This window comes from Xyrauchen texanus, chromosome 32, assembly GCF_025860055.1.
Source record: "Xyrauchen texanus isolate HMW12.3.18 chromosome 32, RBS_HiC_50CHRs, whole genome shotgun sequence".
In the NCBI taxonomy this organism is placed as follows: Eukaryota; Metazoa; Chordata; class Actinopteri; order Cypriniformes; family Catostomidae; genus Xyrauchen; species Xyrauchen texanus.
Genome location: NC_068307.1, coordinates 32,766,964 through 32,783,826, shown reverse-complemented (window position 1 = coordinate 32,783,826; position 16,863 = coordinate 32,766,964). Strand labels below are relative to the sequence as shown.

The 16,863-nt window shown below is 37.7% G+C and overlaps 1 protein-coding gene across 1 annotated transcript; it reads right to left on the bottom strand.

The window, feature by feature from the left end:
- Positions 1-2,225: 2,225 nt before the first annotated feature.
- Positions 2,226-14,358, bottom strand: LOC127626269 (taste receptor type 1 member 3). The gene is made up of 9 exons (XM_052101944.1): positions 14,291-14,358; positions 13,992-14,192; positions 12,789-13,089; positions 9,586-9,942; positions 7,488-7,913; positions 7,188-7,391; positions 6,256-6,376; positions 4,483-4,853; positions 2,226-4,246 (listed from the first exon to the last, which is right to left on the bottom strand). Exons 2-9 carry the CDS (start codon positions 14,189-14,191, stop codon positions 3,686-3,688), a joined length of 2,541 nt encoding a protein of 846 aa, XP_051957904.1. The 5' UTR covers position 14,192; positions 14,291-14,358; the 3' UTR covers positions 2,226-3,685.
- Positions 14,359-16,863: the final 2,505 nt, after the last annotated feature.

Here is a 16,863-nt window from a genome sequence, read left to right as displayed (position 1 = left end):
AGTGGTTATCTGAGTTACCGTAGCCTTTCTGTCAGCTCGAACCAGTCTGGCCATTCTCTGCTGACCTCTCTCATCAACAAGGTGTTTCCATCCACAGAATTGTTGCTCACTGGATGTTTTTTTGTTTTTGGCACCATTCTGTGTAAATTCTAGAGACTGTTGTGTGTGAAAATCCCAGGAGATCAGCAGCTACAGAAATACTCAAACCAGCCCGTCTAGCGCCAACAATTATGCCATGGTCAAAATCACCGAGATCACATATTTTTCCCCATTCTGATGGTTGATGTGAACATTCATTGAAGCTCCTGACCCATATCAGCATGATTTTATGCATGGCACTGCTGCCACATGATTGGCAGATTAGATAATGTCCTGGTTTTCAACTTTATATACTACAACTTCTACCTCAGAAGTCATATATATTAAATTTATTTCATTCATTCATAAATTAGTTTATAGATAGATAAACAGAGAAGACAGACAGACAGACAGACAGATAGATAGATAGAGATAGATAGACAGACAGACAGACAGATAGATAGATAGAGATAGATAGACAGACAGATAGATAGATAGAGACAGACAGACAGATAGATAGATAGATAGATAGAGACAGACAGACAGACAGACAGATAGATAGAGACAGACAGACAGACAGACAGACAGATAGATAGAGACAGACAGACAGACAGATAGACAGATAGAGACAGACAGACAGATAGATAGATAGATAGATAGATAGATAGATAGATAGATAGATAGATAGATAGATAGATAGATAGATAGGTAGGTAGTTGTTTTGGGACTAACCGCTGTTTGCGGATAATTTCTTGTGACTGGATGCTGTAGGCCTGTCGATCTCCTTCTGTAAGCTAAGTGGAGCGTTGCAGTTTTGTTTCCTTAAATGTCATCTTCCGAATATTGGGGAATGGAATACAATTATGGTCGGAGATATCAAGTAGGAATATCCCACTTCCAGCTTGAATGGAAGATTCAGCATTAGGACAATCATTGCCACATAAAGGAATTGATAAGAATAACACACACACACACACACACACACACACACACACACACACACACACACACACACACACACACACACACACAGATGAATTCAGGGCAACACCTTGAACTTTTCATCATGCTCTTCAAACCATGTGTGCAGTGTGACAGGGCACGTTATCCTGCTTCCCTTCCAGGGAATACCATTGCCATGAAAGGGTGTACCTGGCCTGCAACGATGTTTAGGAAGTTGGCACGTGACAAACTGACGTCCACATGAATGGCCAGACTCAGGGTTTCCCAGCAGAATATTGCCAAAAAGCATCACACACCTTCCTCCGGCTTTCCCACAGTGCATCATGGTGCCATCACTTACCCAGATAAATGGCACACACATACACGGCTGTCCACATGATGTAAAAGAAAATACGACTCATCGGACCAGGCAACCTTCTTACACTGCTCCAAGGTCCAGTTCTGACGCTCTCGTGCCCATTGTTGGCACTTTCGATGGTGGGCAGCCCCATACACAGCTGGGTGTGATGCACTGTGTGTTGTGACACATTCCTCCCATAAACATCATTTACATTTTCTGAGACTTGTGCCACAGTAAACCTTCTGTCAGTTCGGACCAGACAGTTAGCCTTCGTTGCCCGCACACATAGATGGCATTGGACGCCCAAAACCCTGTCGCCGGTTTGTGATTTGTCCCTCCTCAGACCACAAACTTACTGAGCACTTTATTAGGAACACTTTGGTCCTAATAAAGTAAACAAATCTGTTTCTGAAGTGTTTTATTTTGTTTGTTTCATGGAATTGATTGTGCTCTGTTCTATTTTGACTTCTTATTTAACCTCATGCAGTCTTATCATTCAGTGCAAACATACATCATGTGGTGTAACCAATTATGGCAGAAAAAAGACTAAATAAAAAATGTGATATTTAATTTCTGTTTCTGAAATAATAACCACTGATAAAATATGCTAATGTGGATAATTTTGTATAGTTGATGGGTTTTAAAGAAAGAAATGGAACTGTAAATTTCACAAACACCTGAGAGACTGCTCTTAAAAGATAAATATGAAAATATTACTTACAGATTAAAAACAAAACAAAGTGCCAGCTTGTTTTCAAAGCATTTCACTGCACTAATTACTTAATATTATTCATGTTAAGGTTACATGTTTTTATAAATATTACAATCAGACCACATTAATTTTTAGGGGCAAGAACAGATTGACTTGGTAAAAGCACATGAAACTAATTAAAATTAAAATTGTTGAGAACAAAATAGTTCAAATAATTGAACTTTGCAAAGAATTATAAAAAATGTTTTATACTTTAAGAATAGCTCTTGTTTTTGGACTGCTCCGCTGATGAACAATTGAAAATATATCCTTCCAAGGATATATGAGTAGACAAAAAACTTTTAGAATTTTGGTTGGACTCCTGTGGCCTCAGTAGCCGCGTTTCCATTATCAGGCCAAATGCCAGCATTCTAGTGCATGCCAGGGCCTATTGCATACCCACTGTCACTTTTGGGGCTTCATCGTGCCTCCTTGGGGCTCCTTTGGCCCGCTGATTACCCATGGGCCAAAAAAGGCCAACTGGGGATAGAGGTGTGGGTCAATGTCAAAGGTGGAGTTCCACCAAACTTGCCAGATTGTGTATCCAGCTGATACAGATTCTGGAATAATTTAAATATTGTGGATGCAGTACAAATCCTTTAAAATGCACAATGGACAAAGCAGTGCCCAAATAAATAACATTCCATAGTTTGAGATCATGGACAGTGTGCTGTTAGTGGAGAGACTACTCAGGACACCATAGCAGTTACAGTCAACGGTGTGTTGTCAGCGCTAACTTATCTTGCTAGCTAGCTAATGTTTACAAACAAATATGAACTCGATATTCTAGGTAGATAACTAGATAACGTGTTACCTAAGACTGAGCTTCCCTATTGCTTGTGAAATGGGCGGGATGTGTGACGTTGGCACCAGGGCAGCATGTTAAGGGCAGGTTTTCGTGCAACGCTGCAGGGCTATTGGCCCAACGGTAGGAACACATCGATTTTAGTCTCATGGCTCAAGGTCTGAAGCTATTGGGCTCGGCTGGAATGTTGACCCGGCTGGCGATAGTTGAAAAGCGGCTAATGTATGTGCCTATCATAGAAAGGAAAGACTAGGAAATTTTTATCATTCTATGTATTGATTTTTAAAAACTATAAACCAATTAATAGGTTATCAGCCACCACCTTAGTTATTGCTATTGGCAAAATCCACTATCAGCCAACCTCTACTTTACACAGTGCAAGTCAGTTAAGAGACCGTAAGTCTATCCCTCACAGCTTTGTTTTCCTTCACGTCAAAAATTTAATATGGCGCTACTGTGAATAAGGTCTACACATTTATTATTGTTACTATTAATAATAAGTAAGCTATAAAGTACAGTCAGTCAGTCATTATTCCACTTATTGCAGGGCTACATATATAACTAAAAGTAAAAAAATTATATTACGTGACAAGAAAGACATGAAATTAGCATAATTGCATGGTTTAGTGGTAATTATACAAAATATTTGACCACAGAATGCCACAATTGGCCAATCATGAATAATTCAGAGATCTGTGTAATAATAATAAATATTTAGTAAAAATAAATGTAGCAGTTTTTCCTGGCTTTATTCAGGTGGCGTAGGTGGGACTCCTTCTAAAAATATACGAAAGTGATCATCTGTGTTGAGCTCTGGGCGTTTGATTAATAGAAGGCATTTAGGGAGAAAATAATTAGCTACCAGCACCATATTACTAGCTATACTGACCGCAACTTGAGCAATAGATTTAAATTTATCATCCAGACTTGTGTAGATGGGGATGAACATCACCCACATTACACAGTAAGTCAAGGTGGAGATGGTTATATCCCTGGCCAGGTTGTACTGTCCGACTGGCTTTAGAGCCATGAAGGTAGACATGAATGATACAAGTGACAGAAGTACATTGAAACCAAGCATCAAGCCAAAGTTCAACACCGGCTCCACCGGGCAGCGTAGAAAACTTCTCACATAGACCACCTCCAGTTTGGAGACATATTGGGTTAGGGAGGGACCTTCTTGGACGTACCAGCCGCACAGTCCTGCTTGGGCCCCACAACAACCCAGAACCACAAACCAGCTCACTCGTCCTCGCAGGTTCTTCAGGTGTTCTGTTGATTTTTCTGGGAACTCTGTGACACAGACAATCTGGCAGGTAAAAGAAAACAGACATTTGTTGAAGTGAACAACTGTTGCAAGTGTGTTTTATCTTCTCAACTGGTTTTGTTTCAGGACCCAGATTGTACATTGGACATCAAGCGATGACCCCAACAAGGTGCCAAATATTGAAATGTGTTTATAATCCAAAATGTAAATTATTAAAATGACAGACATGAAAATGATTTCTTTCATATGCATTTCTGTGTATTTTTCTTTAAGATTACCTGAAGGGAAACGGTCAGAATGACCGAGAGGGTCACGGTGGGAAAGAAAGTATTTAATGGCTGCTGCAGACGGCACACAATGTCACCCGGCTGACCTAGGAACAGCAGTAGGCTTATACATTGTCCCACTAGGCACAACAGGGCCAGGCCACTCAGCGATCCACCTGCCATTTTCACCAATGGAGTTCCTCTGTGCCTAAAGAAATGAAACCCTACCCATGCATGTGATGCAAGCAACAAAATTCCTCCCAGAATGAGTGCTATTGACTCATTATTGGTCCAGTCCAAGAAAATATAGATGGGATAGACGCAGCTTGTGCTTCGTAGAATGGACCACTGGCCGGTAGGACATTGTGTACACTGGATGTCATCTTCCAATCAAAAGAATAGGCATATAAGTTCAGTCAACATCAAACTGCAAATAACTATTAAATACATACACATATCTTTATTTATTCTATTCATGCTGCAGCTTTCCAAGTAGTTTGCTGATTATTATAGTCTTTACAATTGGGGGGCAACTATTTAGCAGGATGCATGATCGATTTGACTGAACGAGTGATTAACCAGCTGAACTACGTATTCATCTACAGACTAACAAAATAAATATTTATTTAAGTGCTTGAATCGGTCATTAAGAATGACTGTTGATCAAAACAGGTAGTTTTGCAGCACTTTGTGTTAATCTTCACTTTCAAATGGATTATTCCAGCTGTTACAAAGGTCATAGGCCTTCATGACTTTGTTAGCAGAATAACATGGGATATGCATGCACTCTCCATCCATGGGTACACTCAACAAAGGTAGTGAAGTTTAGTCCAGATTGCCGGTTCTAAATGTCAAGCGAAGGACCATTTAGAATTTGTTGACGTTTTTAATGTATGTTGGCAAATCAATAGCAAAATGTTTACAATGTGGTTCCTGTGGAAATGCAGTTGTTTTGCAAATTCATGGACATTTGTAATAAGATAGTGACTCCAAATAATGAACTAGTACTTGTTGCAATGAAGCTTGTTACCTTAATCCATAAGAACTATGCATGGGCGCTTGCTTTGGTGTTGCCACCCCTCATAGTCTGCATGCCACCCCCTTGCCACCCCATAACAAAATTCTAGATCCGCCCCTAGTCTCACATCCATTTTGGCATGCTCACCGTCAAATTTGTTGATGCGCTACATGAAAATAGTTTGGTCTATAAGCATGAATTCCATACATTTTTGTCATGGGTTTCTGTAGATTATACGTGTGCAATTTAGTGGGTATCGGACATACAGTATGCTTGAAAAAGTAGTTTTTTCTTAAAATTCTAAATGGCGGAAAATCTAGAGGGCGGAATTGTGAATTGATGCGACCCATGACCCAAGGAATCAGATATAACCATAGACATTATGGTTATAAGTCATAGGCCGTAACTTGTTTGCAACTTTTAACAGTTGGTGGCGGTAGAGGTTTTGAGATAAAGACCCCAAATTTGGGTCAGTTACATTTGAGAGTGTCCTCTGTCTGTGTGTCAAATTTCATAACTTTCCTATGTATGGTTCTATGGGCTGCCATAGACTTCAAGAGAGGAAAAATAATAATAAGAACACTAATGGATACAGTAGGTGCCTATTCCTAAAATAATCTTATCAAATCTAATCAAACCGACTCTAAACAAATTTCAGATTTCACAATGCATCACAAAATTTTGGAAAGCATCGTAACCAAATCGTAATCGTTTTCAGAGCAAACAGATTTTTTGGAATCACTTTAAAGCTAGGTTAGTGTACGCACCTGATTTGTTCAGGTATGTTCCCTCTTTGCAGTCAATGCAGTCAAAACAGCAGGAGTGATAGCCTTTGACTCTGCGCACCTGTCCTGTCTCGCAGTTTGAGGAGCAAGTGGACATTGGTACCTGTTACAGAGAGCATTCGTTAATAATTTTAAGAGGTGACATACACTTTTAGTCAAAAGTTTGGACACACCTACTGCAGTTCTTTACTATTTAGAATATTTGAAAAGTCATAAATATACAGTACTGTGGTAGATGTTTCACAAAAACATTTGCAAATAGAATATAATATAATATAACCCCCACTGGGCCCAGCTCGTCCAACTATAAGCCTTTAGATCAAAATGAACTTTTAGTTAATGAAAAGCATAAATTCAGTCAAGTGTGTCCAAACATTTGGCTGGTAGTGTACATTACAAGGTAATTCAAAAACACTTCTAATTAATATAGCCTACAAACATTTTGGGTGTTCATGATTGTAGAGGTCGACCGATATGATGGATTTTGCCGATATGATAACTAAGGTGGTGGACAAGGCCGATAACCGATTAATCGGCCAATCATTTTTAAACAATTTATAAAATGTCTAAAAAAAAACATGAAAAAAAATCTTTACCATGGCGGGCAAAGAAAGAGAGAGAGTCCAAAATGAATAAAATCCCAGATGCAGTTTTTTGTTCAACCAAAATCCCAATAATAACCAGAAAAAATTAAAATTTGTTGCATAACAAGAGACTTTTAAGTATAAACAAGCCTGAAACACACTAGGGTTTCAAAAAATGAAAAAACTATCGTCAACTTTCGACATCGAGTTTTGCAGATAACCTATAGTTCCAAAAAGAAACTATCGGCACTGATTAAAGGGTAAAACCGATATATCGGTCTTCCTCTTATTGATTGTAGATCATTGTGTTTGCCAGTGCACTGTTTGTACCTTAGAATTCGCAGTGTGCCATTTTATCTCATCTTTATTAATCTTGAGGTTCTGATAAAAGGATCCAATTCCATTAAAATTCACACTAGTGCCATTAAAGATCCACTGCATCATATCGTAGCCGAAGTTTGGATTACCCTCTTTATCAAACGTGAAATTTATCCCCTCTACATTTATGGAAACATTTTTGAGTTTTTTTAACAGCTGTAGGAAAGATTGTTTTTCTTTAGTATACTTAAAGTTAGTAAAGGTTATTCTCAACTTCACAGTCAGGATATTTTTGTCTTATCTTTATCTTACCTGCCATGGATAGAATTTGTCCGTTTTGGGATTTAAAGCACAACTCTTGGCATTGCATCCAAGCAAGTCATGCAGTGCCTGTGCAACACAGTAGATGGCAGAATGCACTTTGAAAGCTGACCTCTGCACAAGGTTTGTCATGACCATGCTCACGTTGACTGAGGTGAGGTTGCTGCATCTTGGGCAAGGGTTGTCCAGAGGGGAGGGTTGTGCATCTGGCTGCTGGGTGAAGAGTAATGGTCTCTCTGCCTCTATTTTGGTGAAGAGCTCAAGGACATAGGGAGTGAACAGATTGATAGTTTTGGTGATGTCAGCAAACGCCAGCACTGTGCCAATAGAACTAATGCCAGGCAGGTTGAATATATCTTCATTCAGACCCCATGCTGTGCTCGCCACCCAAACCGCTGTCATATTTCTTTTGATTACCTGGAGATGTAGGGATGGCAAGAGCAATTTGAATCACTAAAACTTGTAGATTTAATATGAATTTATAATACTGAATGAAAAAGAGAGGACCATTAATACTTTAAAATAATTTCTTGTTTAAAGGGGTCATATCATAATTAAAATAATAAATAAAACAAATTATTAGAGCTGTCACGACTATAACATTTATACAAATAATTATGTTTAATTAATATTGTCATTAATTTTAATGACAATATAGTCCTTATAAAGGAATATGTGGTTAATACACATACACATTAAGAAGTCAATTATTCATATTTAACGTGGAATGATGTAATAAAATGATAATATGTCATTTCTTTTATGACTAAACATTTTCAGAAAAATATTTCACAGGGGTGGAATAACATGAAAAAATAATATTTTAAATAACACTATAAAATATTTGGGGTAAAATGGGGAAAAACTGGCATTACAGACAGTTGTGAAAGCAGCACTTACATCATATCAGGGGAAACCATCCAATCAAGGCTGTGTGATGAATTGACATAAGATTGAAATTGCCATTTGTCCATGGTACTGTTGACATTTTCATGGAATTGCCCAGGTCATACAATACAAGTCAACAAGGTTCAAAACTTTACAGCTCAAAAAGCATAAAAAAGGCAGCTGTGGCAGGGTGGAGGGTGGGGCCAGGTGGTGATTCTACACACCCGTCTCTCATCAGGCTAATCAAGCCTCCGAGAGGGATAAAGGCCGACTGCGGAAGATTGTGTGGGAGAGAGGGATCGTTTACAGGCATGTCCGTCGTGTGTGTGTGTTTGTGTCTTTTGTTTGAGTTCTATTAAACTATTATTTATATTGTCAAGCCGGTTCTCGCCTCCTCCTTGCCCATCTAAATCCCTTTACAGCAGCATAAAAGTAATCCTTATAACTCCAGTGTTTAAATCCATGTCTTCAGAAGGAATATGGTACAGTGTGGATGAGAAACAGATACATTTTATGTCCTATATCTCCGCTTTCAAACAGCCCTCTTAAGTGCTCTTCTCTCCTAAGAGTTCTTCTTCGCCGATTCACATTCTTCGTAAATATCGCCACCTACTGGGTAGGGAGGATAATTTATAGTAAAACAAGGATTTAAATATTGATCTGTTTCTCACCCGCCCCACACCTATCATAATGCTTTTAAAGATATGGATTAAACCACTGCCGTTGTATGGATTACTTTATGCTGCCTTTATGTGCTTTTTTGAACTTCATAGTTTTGGACCCTGTTGACTTGCATTGTATTGACCTACAGAGATGAGACATTCTTCTATAAATATTTGTTTGTGTTCATCATGTCATACACATCTGGGTTGGCATGAGTGTGAGTAAATGATGAGAGAATTTTAATTTCTGGGTGAACTATACCTTTAAGACTTTTTTGCAAATGCCCTCTTTGCAAGTGAAATAAGTAACAGTGCTTACATAGGGCTTGCTGTGGGGTCTAATTTAGTTGGCAAGACCCCATCTTTCAATAAACTTTTGTTACATTGTGACAAGTTCACAAAACAATTGTTGTGAGGGTCATGAGTGAATGCATTCAGGTTTCTAACATCATCATTTTTAAAGGGATAGTTAAAAATGTCAAGGAAATTAAAAATGTTCATGATATGACCCCTTTAAAGAAATTGCTAAAGTTTTTTACCTCTATAAAAAATTCTTTAGCCAGATTGGGGACAGAGAAGACCACCACCACTCCCACTTTAGCATCATCAATATGATCAAGTATATCTCTCAACACTGGCTTTGGGTCATTGTATACAGGAATCAGAGCTTGATATGCCACGCAGATGGATGCCTCATTGGCCATACTGGAGAACTGCTGCTGGCCCTTCTGACCGTATTCGTCATCACTACCGACCACTGCCACCCAGTTCCACCTAAACTCTTTCAGCAGCTGCACCATTGCGATAACTTGCCAACGGTCACTGGCCACAGTACGCATGAAGGAAGGATACGACTCTTTGTCACTGAACACGTCGCTGGTGGCACCATAGCTAATCTGAGAATGGGGAATAAGATGATTTTAGAAACTTTAGAGCATCTTTCAGTTATTGCTAGTTAGATGTGAAGGGTTTAAATTTTATCCAAAATGTATTATTTTTTTTTATAAATAAATCTTTATTAAAACAGGTCAAAAGTTTGTTTGAAAAGTTGTTGTTGCTAGTGGTGGAGAGCTAGACACTTAACCTTTCAGTGGCCAGTCACGCCAGTCACATTCTTCTGCGTAATAATAGTAATAAAACCTTACTGTATATTCCCAGTAAAAACACTGTGACAGTATTCCAGGCATTGTGGGATGTCTTTTTGCAACCAGGTCACATGACACATTTTGCAAAATCATTTTTAAGTGGCTCGTTGTAGGTATTGTGGCAGTTTCTTGGTGAAATGAACACTAAAGTTGCTATTGTAATAACGAATTTGCAAAACAGTTATCCAAAATGCGCATCGCTTAAGATGAATACATTTTATACTCAAAAAGAAGACATGCGCATAACCTTCGACGGAAACATTTACAGAATATATTCCAATAGAATTAAATGGGTGTCAAAAAAGCCATGTGACTTTGCCTCAACTAGCCATGTGAATTCATAATTCGCTCAGAGAATATCATCAATATCATTGCATAGCATCTCAGATATCGCTCTGGTTATAGTAAAATATAGCGAAAATATAATGAAAGTCTTTTGAGAAAAAGATTGGCTACTATAACCTTCCAGAACTGTCTGACATGCCTTCGCGTCCGGACATAAGGCATCTGCCGGTGAACACTAGCAAACATGAAGTTTATCAGAGTGTTTTCTCTGCACACTCTTAAACGCAAGTATTTATTAATTACATTTAATGAAAGAACCACAGTGGATTCAACTTCCATTTTCATTTCTATTTTGTCTCAGTTTCCCCAGATGAAATTATTTTGTTTTCATAAACACATGGGATGAAAACGCTGCTTTATTCGCAAGTAGTTTCTGGCATACTCTGATTTTTTGTATAAATTACATTCGTAATTTGGTTAGAAACATGTTACACTTTAAGATGAAATCAACCCACAAATGGCGTGCTTATAGGTGGCTCTGCATATTAATATGGGATAAGAGAAATAATTAAAAAACAATTCTGATACTGCGCAGGGTCCGATATTGCACTCATGTACCAAAATACGATACCATCTGACGTACGAATGTCATTCCGTAAACGTTCAGTGCACAATTAAAATCACATGTCCTAGTATTCTTTCTAATCCTCAAAGGCTGCGATTTAATGAGATATAGTTTGCATGTACTTTGCGCTTCAAAGTAAATAGATCTTGTTTTAAGGATGTTTGAATGTAACTGTAAGCCAGCTGCTTACATTTATGATAATGATATGACAAAACACCATCTTGAGTCTTGCACACGGTTTGTAGCAGATGATAGCGAGCTAATTCACTATGTAACACACAGCATACAGACTACATATTTATTTAAAGAAATAGCAGCCTTTTGCATATATAATCACACTGGGTCACGTAGCGACCTGCTTTTCAGGAGGTGAGAATCTACCGTCAAAAGCATAGACTGTAAAAAAAGATGGACGACGCCCCTTCGCTCTTTTCCATTGGTGAGAACTGAAGCCGCCAGTGTCCCGATGTGGCGCTGACATCTTGGGACTTGAGTCTGCGCAGTTGTGATTTCGGGACCAGACCTGCGCAGTAGTGAGCAGGAAGTAAAGCCAGGAAATCAAGGCCCCACCCTCACTCTCGCTAAATCAATCACAAGCACACGCCCCTGCATTTTTGACTTTTGACTTATGACGGTGTGATATAATTAATTATAGAAATGTAGATATTACATTTAAAGCTCCAATCTCTTCAGTCCTCCGAAGATCCTGAAAAAAGTCAGTTGGTGCTTCAGTGACTACTTCACTCAGAGAACCTGTCAATCACAGCTGTCAATCATGATGTCACAGCACCGTTTTTATAGCATCAAATAACTAAAAACAAACTTATTTTGAAAACAAACACTTGAAATTACATCAACGTGATAGAAACTACAGTAAATGACAGAAACTATCTTTGGAAAAAAGATATGTGAAGTGTAATTTAATTGTTTAGTTGGTCTCACGTCCCATTGAATAACATGGGGAGGCGGGGTTTATGACCTATACTAGGACCAGCCACCTGGGGGCGATCGAGACGTTTTGGCTTCACTTTTGAGGGCTTGTGCAGCACACTTGTCAAAAACATAAAGAAACGGTAAGGGCTTCACTCCAAAATAAAAGCTTTCGCCAAAATAAAAGGTCTATTTGAATGGAAAACAGTATGACAGAAATATATCACTACTTTATATAATTATGTAATATTCACTGTAATACTACTACTACTGCTACTACTACTACTAACAATAATAATAATAATAACAATAATAATAAATCAATAGTAATTATCTTATATTTAAGCAATTTCTCACATCTGTGATGCTCTGTTACGTAACACTTTATTTGACAAAAATAACTCCAGTGTTGTATTTTGAATTGTAATGTGAGGTTCTGAATAATAATTTATCATTTTAATCAAATAATAATTTATTTGATTATAATAATACAATATTATGTTGAAAATAAAATATTTTAATTTAATTTGATTACAGTTTTAATAAATTTATTTAAACCCCATTGTGAAGATAAAATTTCAATAAACTTGAATATGGAATAAAAAAAAACAGGCTTCTCATACTCGTTCTCCAAAAAAAGTCGGGACCTCCCTATTTTTCACCCTACAATACATCATAAAGTAACCCACAGTGAAGAAATTTCAGGTTTTTATTGTAGATCTTTTTCCATTAAGTTATCCAACATCTGGCAACTCACCAGTGGCATCAAGAAAAACCCAATGAGCTTGCCAATGTGCGGGACCAAGTCAGAGTTGTTTGGTCCAATGATAGCTATAACACGAGGCTTGTAGTCGGTGTAGTTACAGGAGATCTCCATTACATCTGATGTTTCCTTTGTGAGAAACTGGAGGACAGGCTTCATGACGACGGCTGGCTGCATGCAGGTGTCGAAGTTCTCAAAGCCTAGTGTGATTCCAGGGAGAAGATCTGGTTCAGCATTGATCTTATCCACAGAGTACTTCATGACCAATGACATAGACAGACCATATGTGTTGACCCTGCCAAAAAACAAAACAAAAAAACATGCTTACATAATTAAGGGAGCAAAAGACAAGCAGACTGCATTGTCAGATTTTGTAGACTCTAGAGCAGTGGTTCTCAACCGGTTGGAAGCAGATCTGTTCTGATAAGGTTATGTACTATTAAATGGAAACTATGAAACGCAACTAACAATAAAATTGTGCAAAGATAGGATAGCAAAAATCTCATCAACTTTGAAAAGCAAGGAGAATATGCTTTCTATACTTAAACTCTACTGTAATTGGTTGTAAATTTTTCAGTCTCTTGGAAGAACCTGGCCAAATTTGACCGATGCCAACATGGATAGGTAGTGTGATGTGCCCTCATCCTCACAATCCATAAAACACAACAACACAAGGGAGGGATGAACCGAGAATAAACATTGTTTGTGCAGACTACAATGATGTTTTCACAGTGAATTATTGGCTGCCGAGAGCATGGAACCATCAAAATGTATGATCATTTACAAACCGAAATGGACAGTTCTCCAATTGAGCCATTCCATGTAATTAATTTAGCATATTTTCGGGCCTCTACAATTATTTGTGTAAGAATATATTTCAATATTTCATCTTAAGGACATTTTTTGTTTACTTTTTTATGATTACCAATTTATTTTTTTTTTTACCAATTTTGAGTTTGGTCCCCAATGTATTTCCAATTTAAAACCCAGGTCCTGAAGCAAGACCAGTTGAGAATCACAGATGTAACCCACATCAACTTTATTGCACATTAATTTGCTACGTTTGATGCTTTCATCCACACTAGAACGTTTCCAAAACGCTCTCCATTACCACATACTGTACTTCAGAAAACGATTATCTTAGGAAACTGAAAACAGAGTGTCTATGCGGTCAACAATTTTCTTCAAAGATTGTACCTGTTACACTCAATATCATCAGGCTTTACATGTTTGCTCAAGTTGCTGGTGATTTCATTAATGGGGAAAAGTCCTCCTAACAGAATATCTCCGGGGGATTTGAAAAGGCTTGTTGAGATGTTCTTGAACCACGGTGGATTCTGGCTGAGTCCAGACCCCAGGAAGCCCAAACATAACAGAAGGATCCATTCTTGAGCCATCCTGAAGGGTGGACAATCCAAAAAATGGACAAAGCACATACTGTATCATGAAATTTAATAAACAAAATTGATAAATGAAGATGAAAGAGCTGAACTAACCTCAAATAATACCAATGCAAGTACTGCTTAGACTCCTCTTCTTGTGGTGTTTTGAGCTTGAAGCTTGAAGTGATTCGTTTAGTGACCAGAAATTATAATGGATATAATGGTCACCTAACAGCACGTACGTGACTAAAGAGACCTGCCCCACACCTTTGTGATGCAAGTCAGAGGCCAAGTTCCATTCGGGTTTCCCATGGAAATGTTCTGGGCTCACCTCAATGCACAAGCAGGGTTTAAATCACATACGTTGGTAATTCCAGTAAAACTTTGAAGTATAAGTAGACCACACAGAACGTGGTCTTGAATTTTGTTTACGCAATGTTTTAATTGTTGGCCTGTTTACAGAAGTGTCAGACGAGCATCTCGTGCAGCATTTAGCTGTTGTGATATTCTTTGTCAAGTCTTTGTAAATTTTTTAGAGACCACTGCGTCCCACGTGTTTAATGGATGCATTGAATAGAAAGGTATTCTTTCTGTACATTAAATTAATTCAAGTGTCTAAGTGACTTTGTTGCTTGTTTTCAATCAGAAACATGGTGCTTGAATGATTTGAAGTGCTTTGCACCAGGACAAGAGAGGTATGGCTCTCAAGAATTAATTAGAACATAAAATATTTGGTTGGAAAAGTGTGTTGAACAAAGTGCATAATGGAAAGGTGGCAGGCGGTACAATGCTTTTACCCAGACCCGGTTGAATTTTCATAATATTTGTTTGCGGAGATGACTCAAGGAGTTTCATGATTCATGACAGTAACCCATGCATGCATAATTCCAGTCACCATACAGGGAACTTTTGCAAAATTGCACATAGCAAGAATGAAGGAAGTATAGCATTTATCTAAGTTTTTAATTATATGACGAAAGATTTTTTTTTACAGAATGACATGAGGTTGAATAAATAAAGACTATGAAGACTATGGGGTGAACTATGCCTTTAAACTTTTATATTAAACATACCTATCTGCAATGTAGAATTGCTTTTGTGACCTAAACCTTATTAACATAGTATATAATAAAATGTTCCAATACACATTTCTAAGTTGTTCTGTAGAATCATCTACATACTCTACATAATGGATGGTTTTGCATTAAGTGTAACCTCAGATGTATAATGTCAAAACTATTGGTCAAATGTTTGCATAACATTTTGACTGTTGTTCAAATTACCTTAAAATGAACTTTAAGCCTAACCGCATGTTTGCAAGTGCTTTGTATATATCTGGAGTGTTCCTTTCATATTATCACGGATCTTGATCATTGATCTTTGATAACATATTTTTCTCTTTATCTCTCACAGAGTTAAAAAACTTAATGGATTGAATCAAGACAATGAAAGGAATATTTTGTGTTCAGTCGACATCATTTGTGGCATAATGCTGACTATGCCCCCATGTTCATATATATATATTTTAAAGCAGTTACAGTAAGGGACTCACAATGGAAATGAATGGGGCCAGTCTATAAACACTAAAATACTCACCGTTTATAGAGAGAGTATAGCCACAGGGTTTAGTTGTCATGAAAACAACAAAGTTGTAGTAGTTTAAGAACTTCGCACAGATAAGGTTGTTAAGTGATTTATAACACTAAAAACATGCTAACATTTATAATGTTTACAGCTTGTGGCTATACTTTTAAAATTTGTAGTAAAAGTATTTAGTTGGGCTACTAAACATTAGATCTCTTTCAACCAAAGCAGATCGTAGTTTGGAAGCTCTCTGTTTGACTGAAATCCGGATGAATATATTAGTTTAAACAAATCTACTCCAAAAGGTTATTGTTATAAACACAAGCCTCATCTGAGGGGAAGAGGAGGAGGTGTTGCTACAAGTTTTTGGTGTTCCTCATAGGACAGGATATGTTTAAGTCTTTTGAACTAATAATGCTTAATGTGACACCATCAGATATAACTAGTCTTCTTTTGCCCTTGCTCAGTGTATAGATCACCCAGACCATATTCTGATTTCCTTGGTGAATTTGCACATTTTCTATCAGATCTGGTAGTTACTGTAAATGGAGCTTTAATTGTTGGTGACTTCAACATTCACATACAGTAGATAATGGAAATGACACAATGGGATTAGCATTTATCGATATTCTAAACTCTCTTCCAATCAGACAAAATGTGACAGGACCAACTCATTGTCATAATCATACGCTAGATTTAATTCTGTCATATGGAGTTGATGTTGATACTATAGAAATTCTGCTGCAGAGCAAACGCATCTCAGATCATTACCTCGTCTCGTGTATGCCACGATCGGCTAATGTTACTCAATCTACACTATGCAATCTTTCAGGTAATACTCTTTTTCGAAACTAAAGATAGCTTCACTAATAATCTTCCAGATTTGTCTCATATACTCAGTAAGCCAAAAAGTCTAGAAGAACTTGAAGTAATAACAGAAAATATAAATAGTCTTCTCTAACACCCTTGATAGTGTTGCCTGAGCAGCTCGGAAAATGGAGCGCAAGTGGATTAATACAAAATTTGAGGTATTTCACGGTGCATGGAAGGATAGTGTCTGTAGATACAGACAGGCACTAAAAGCTGCAAGACTAGATTATTGT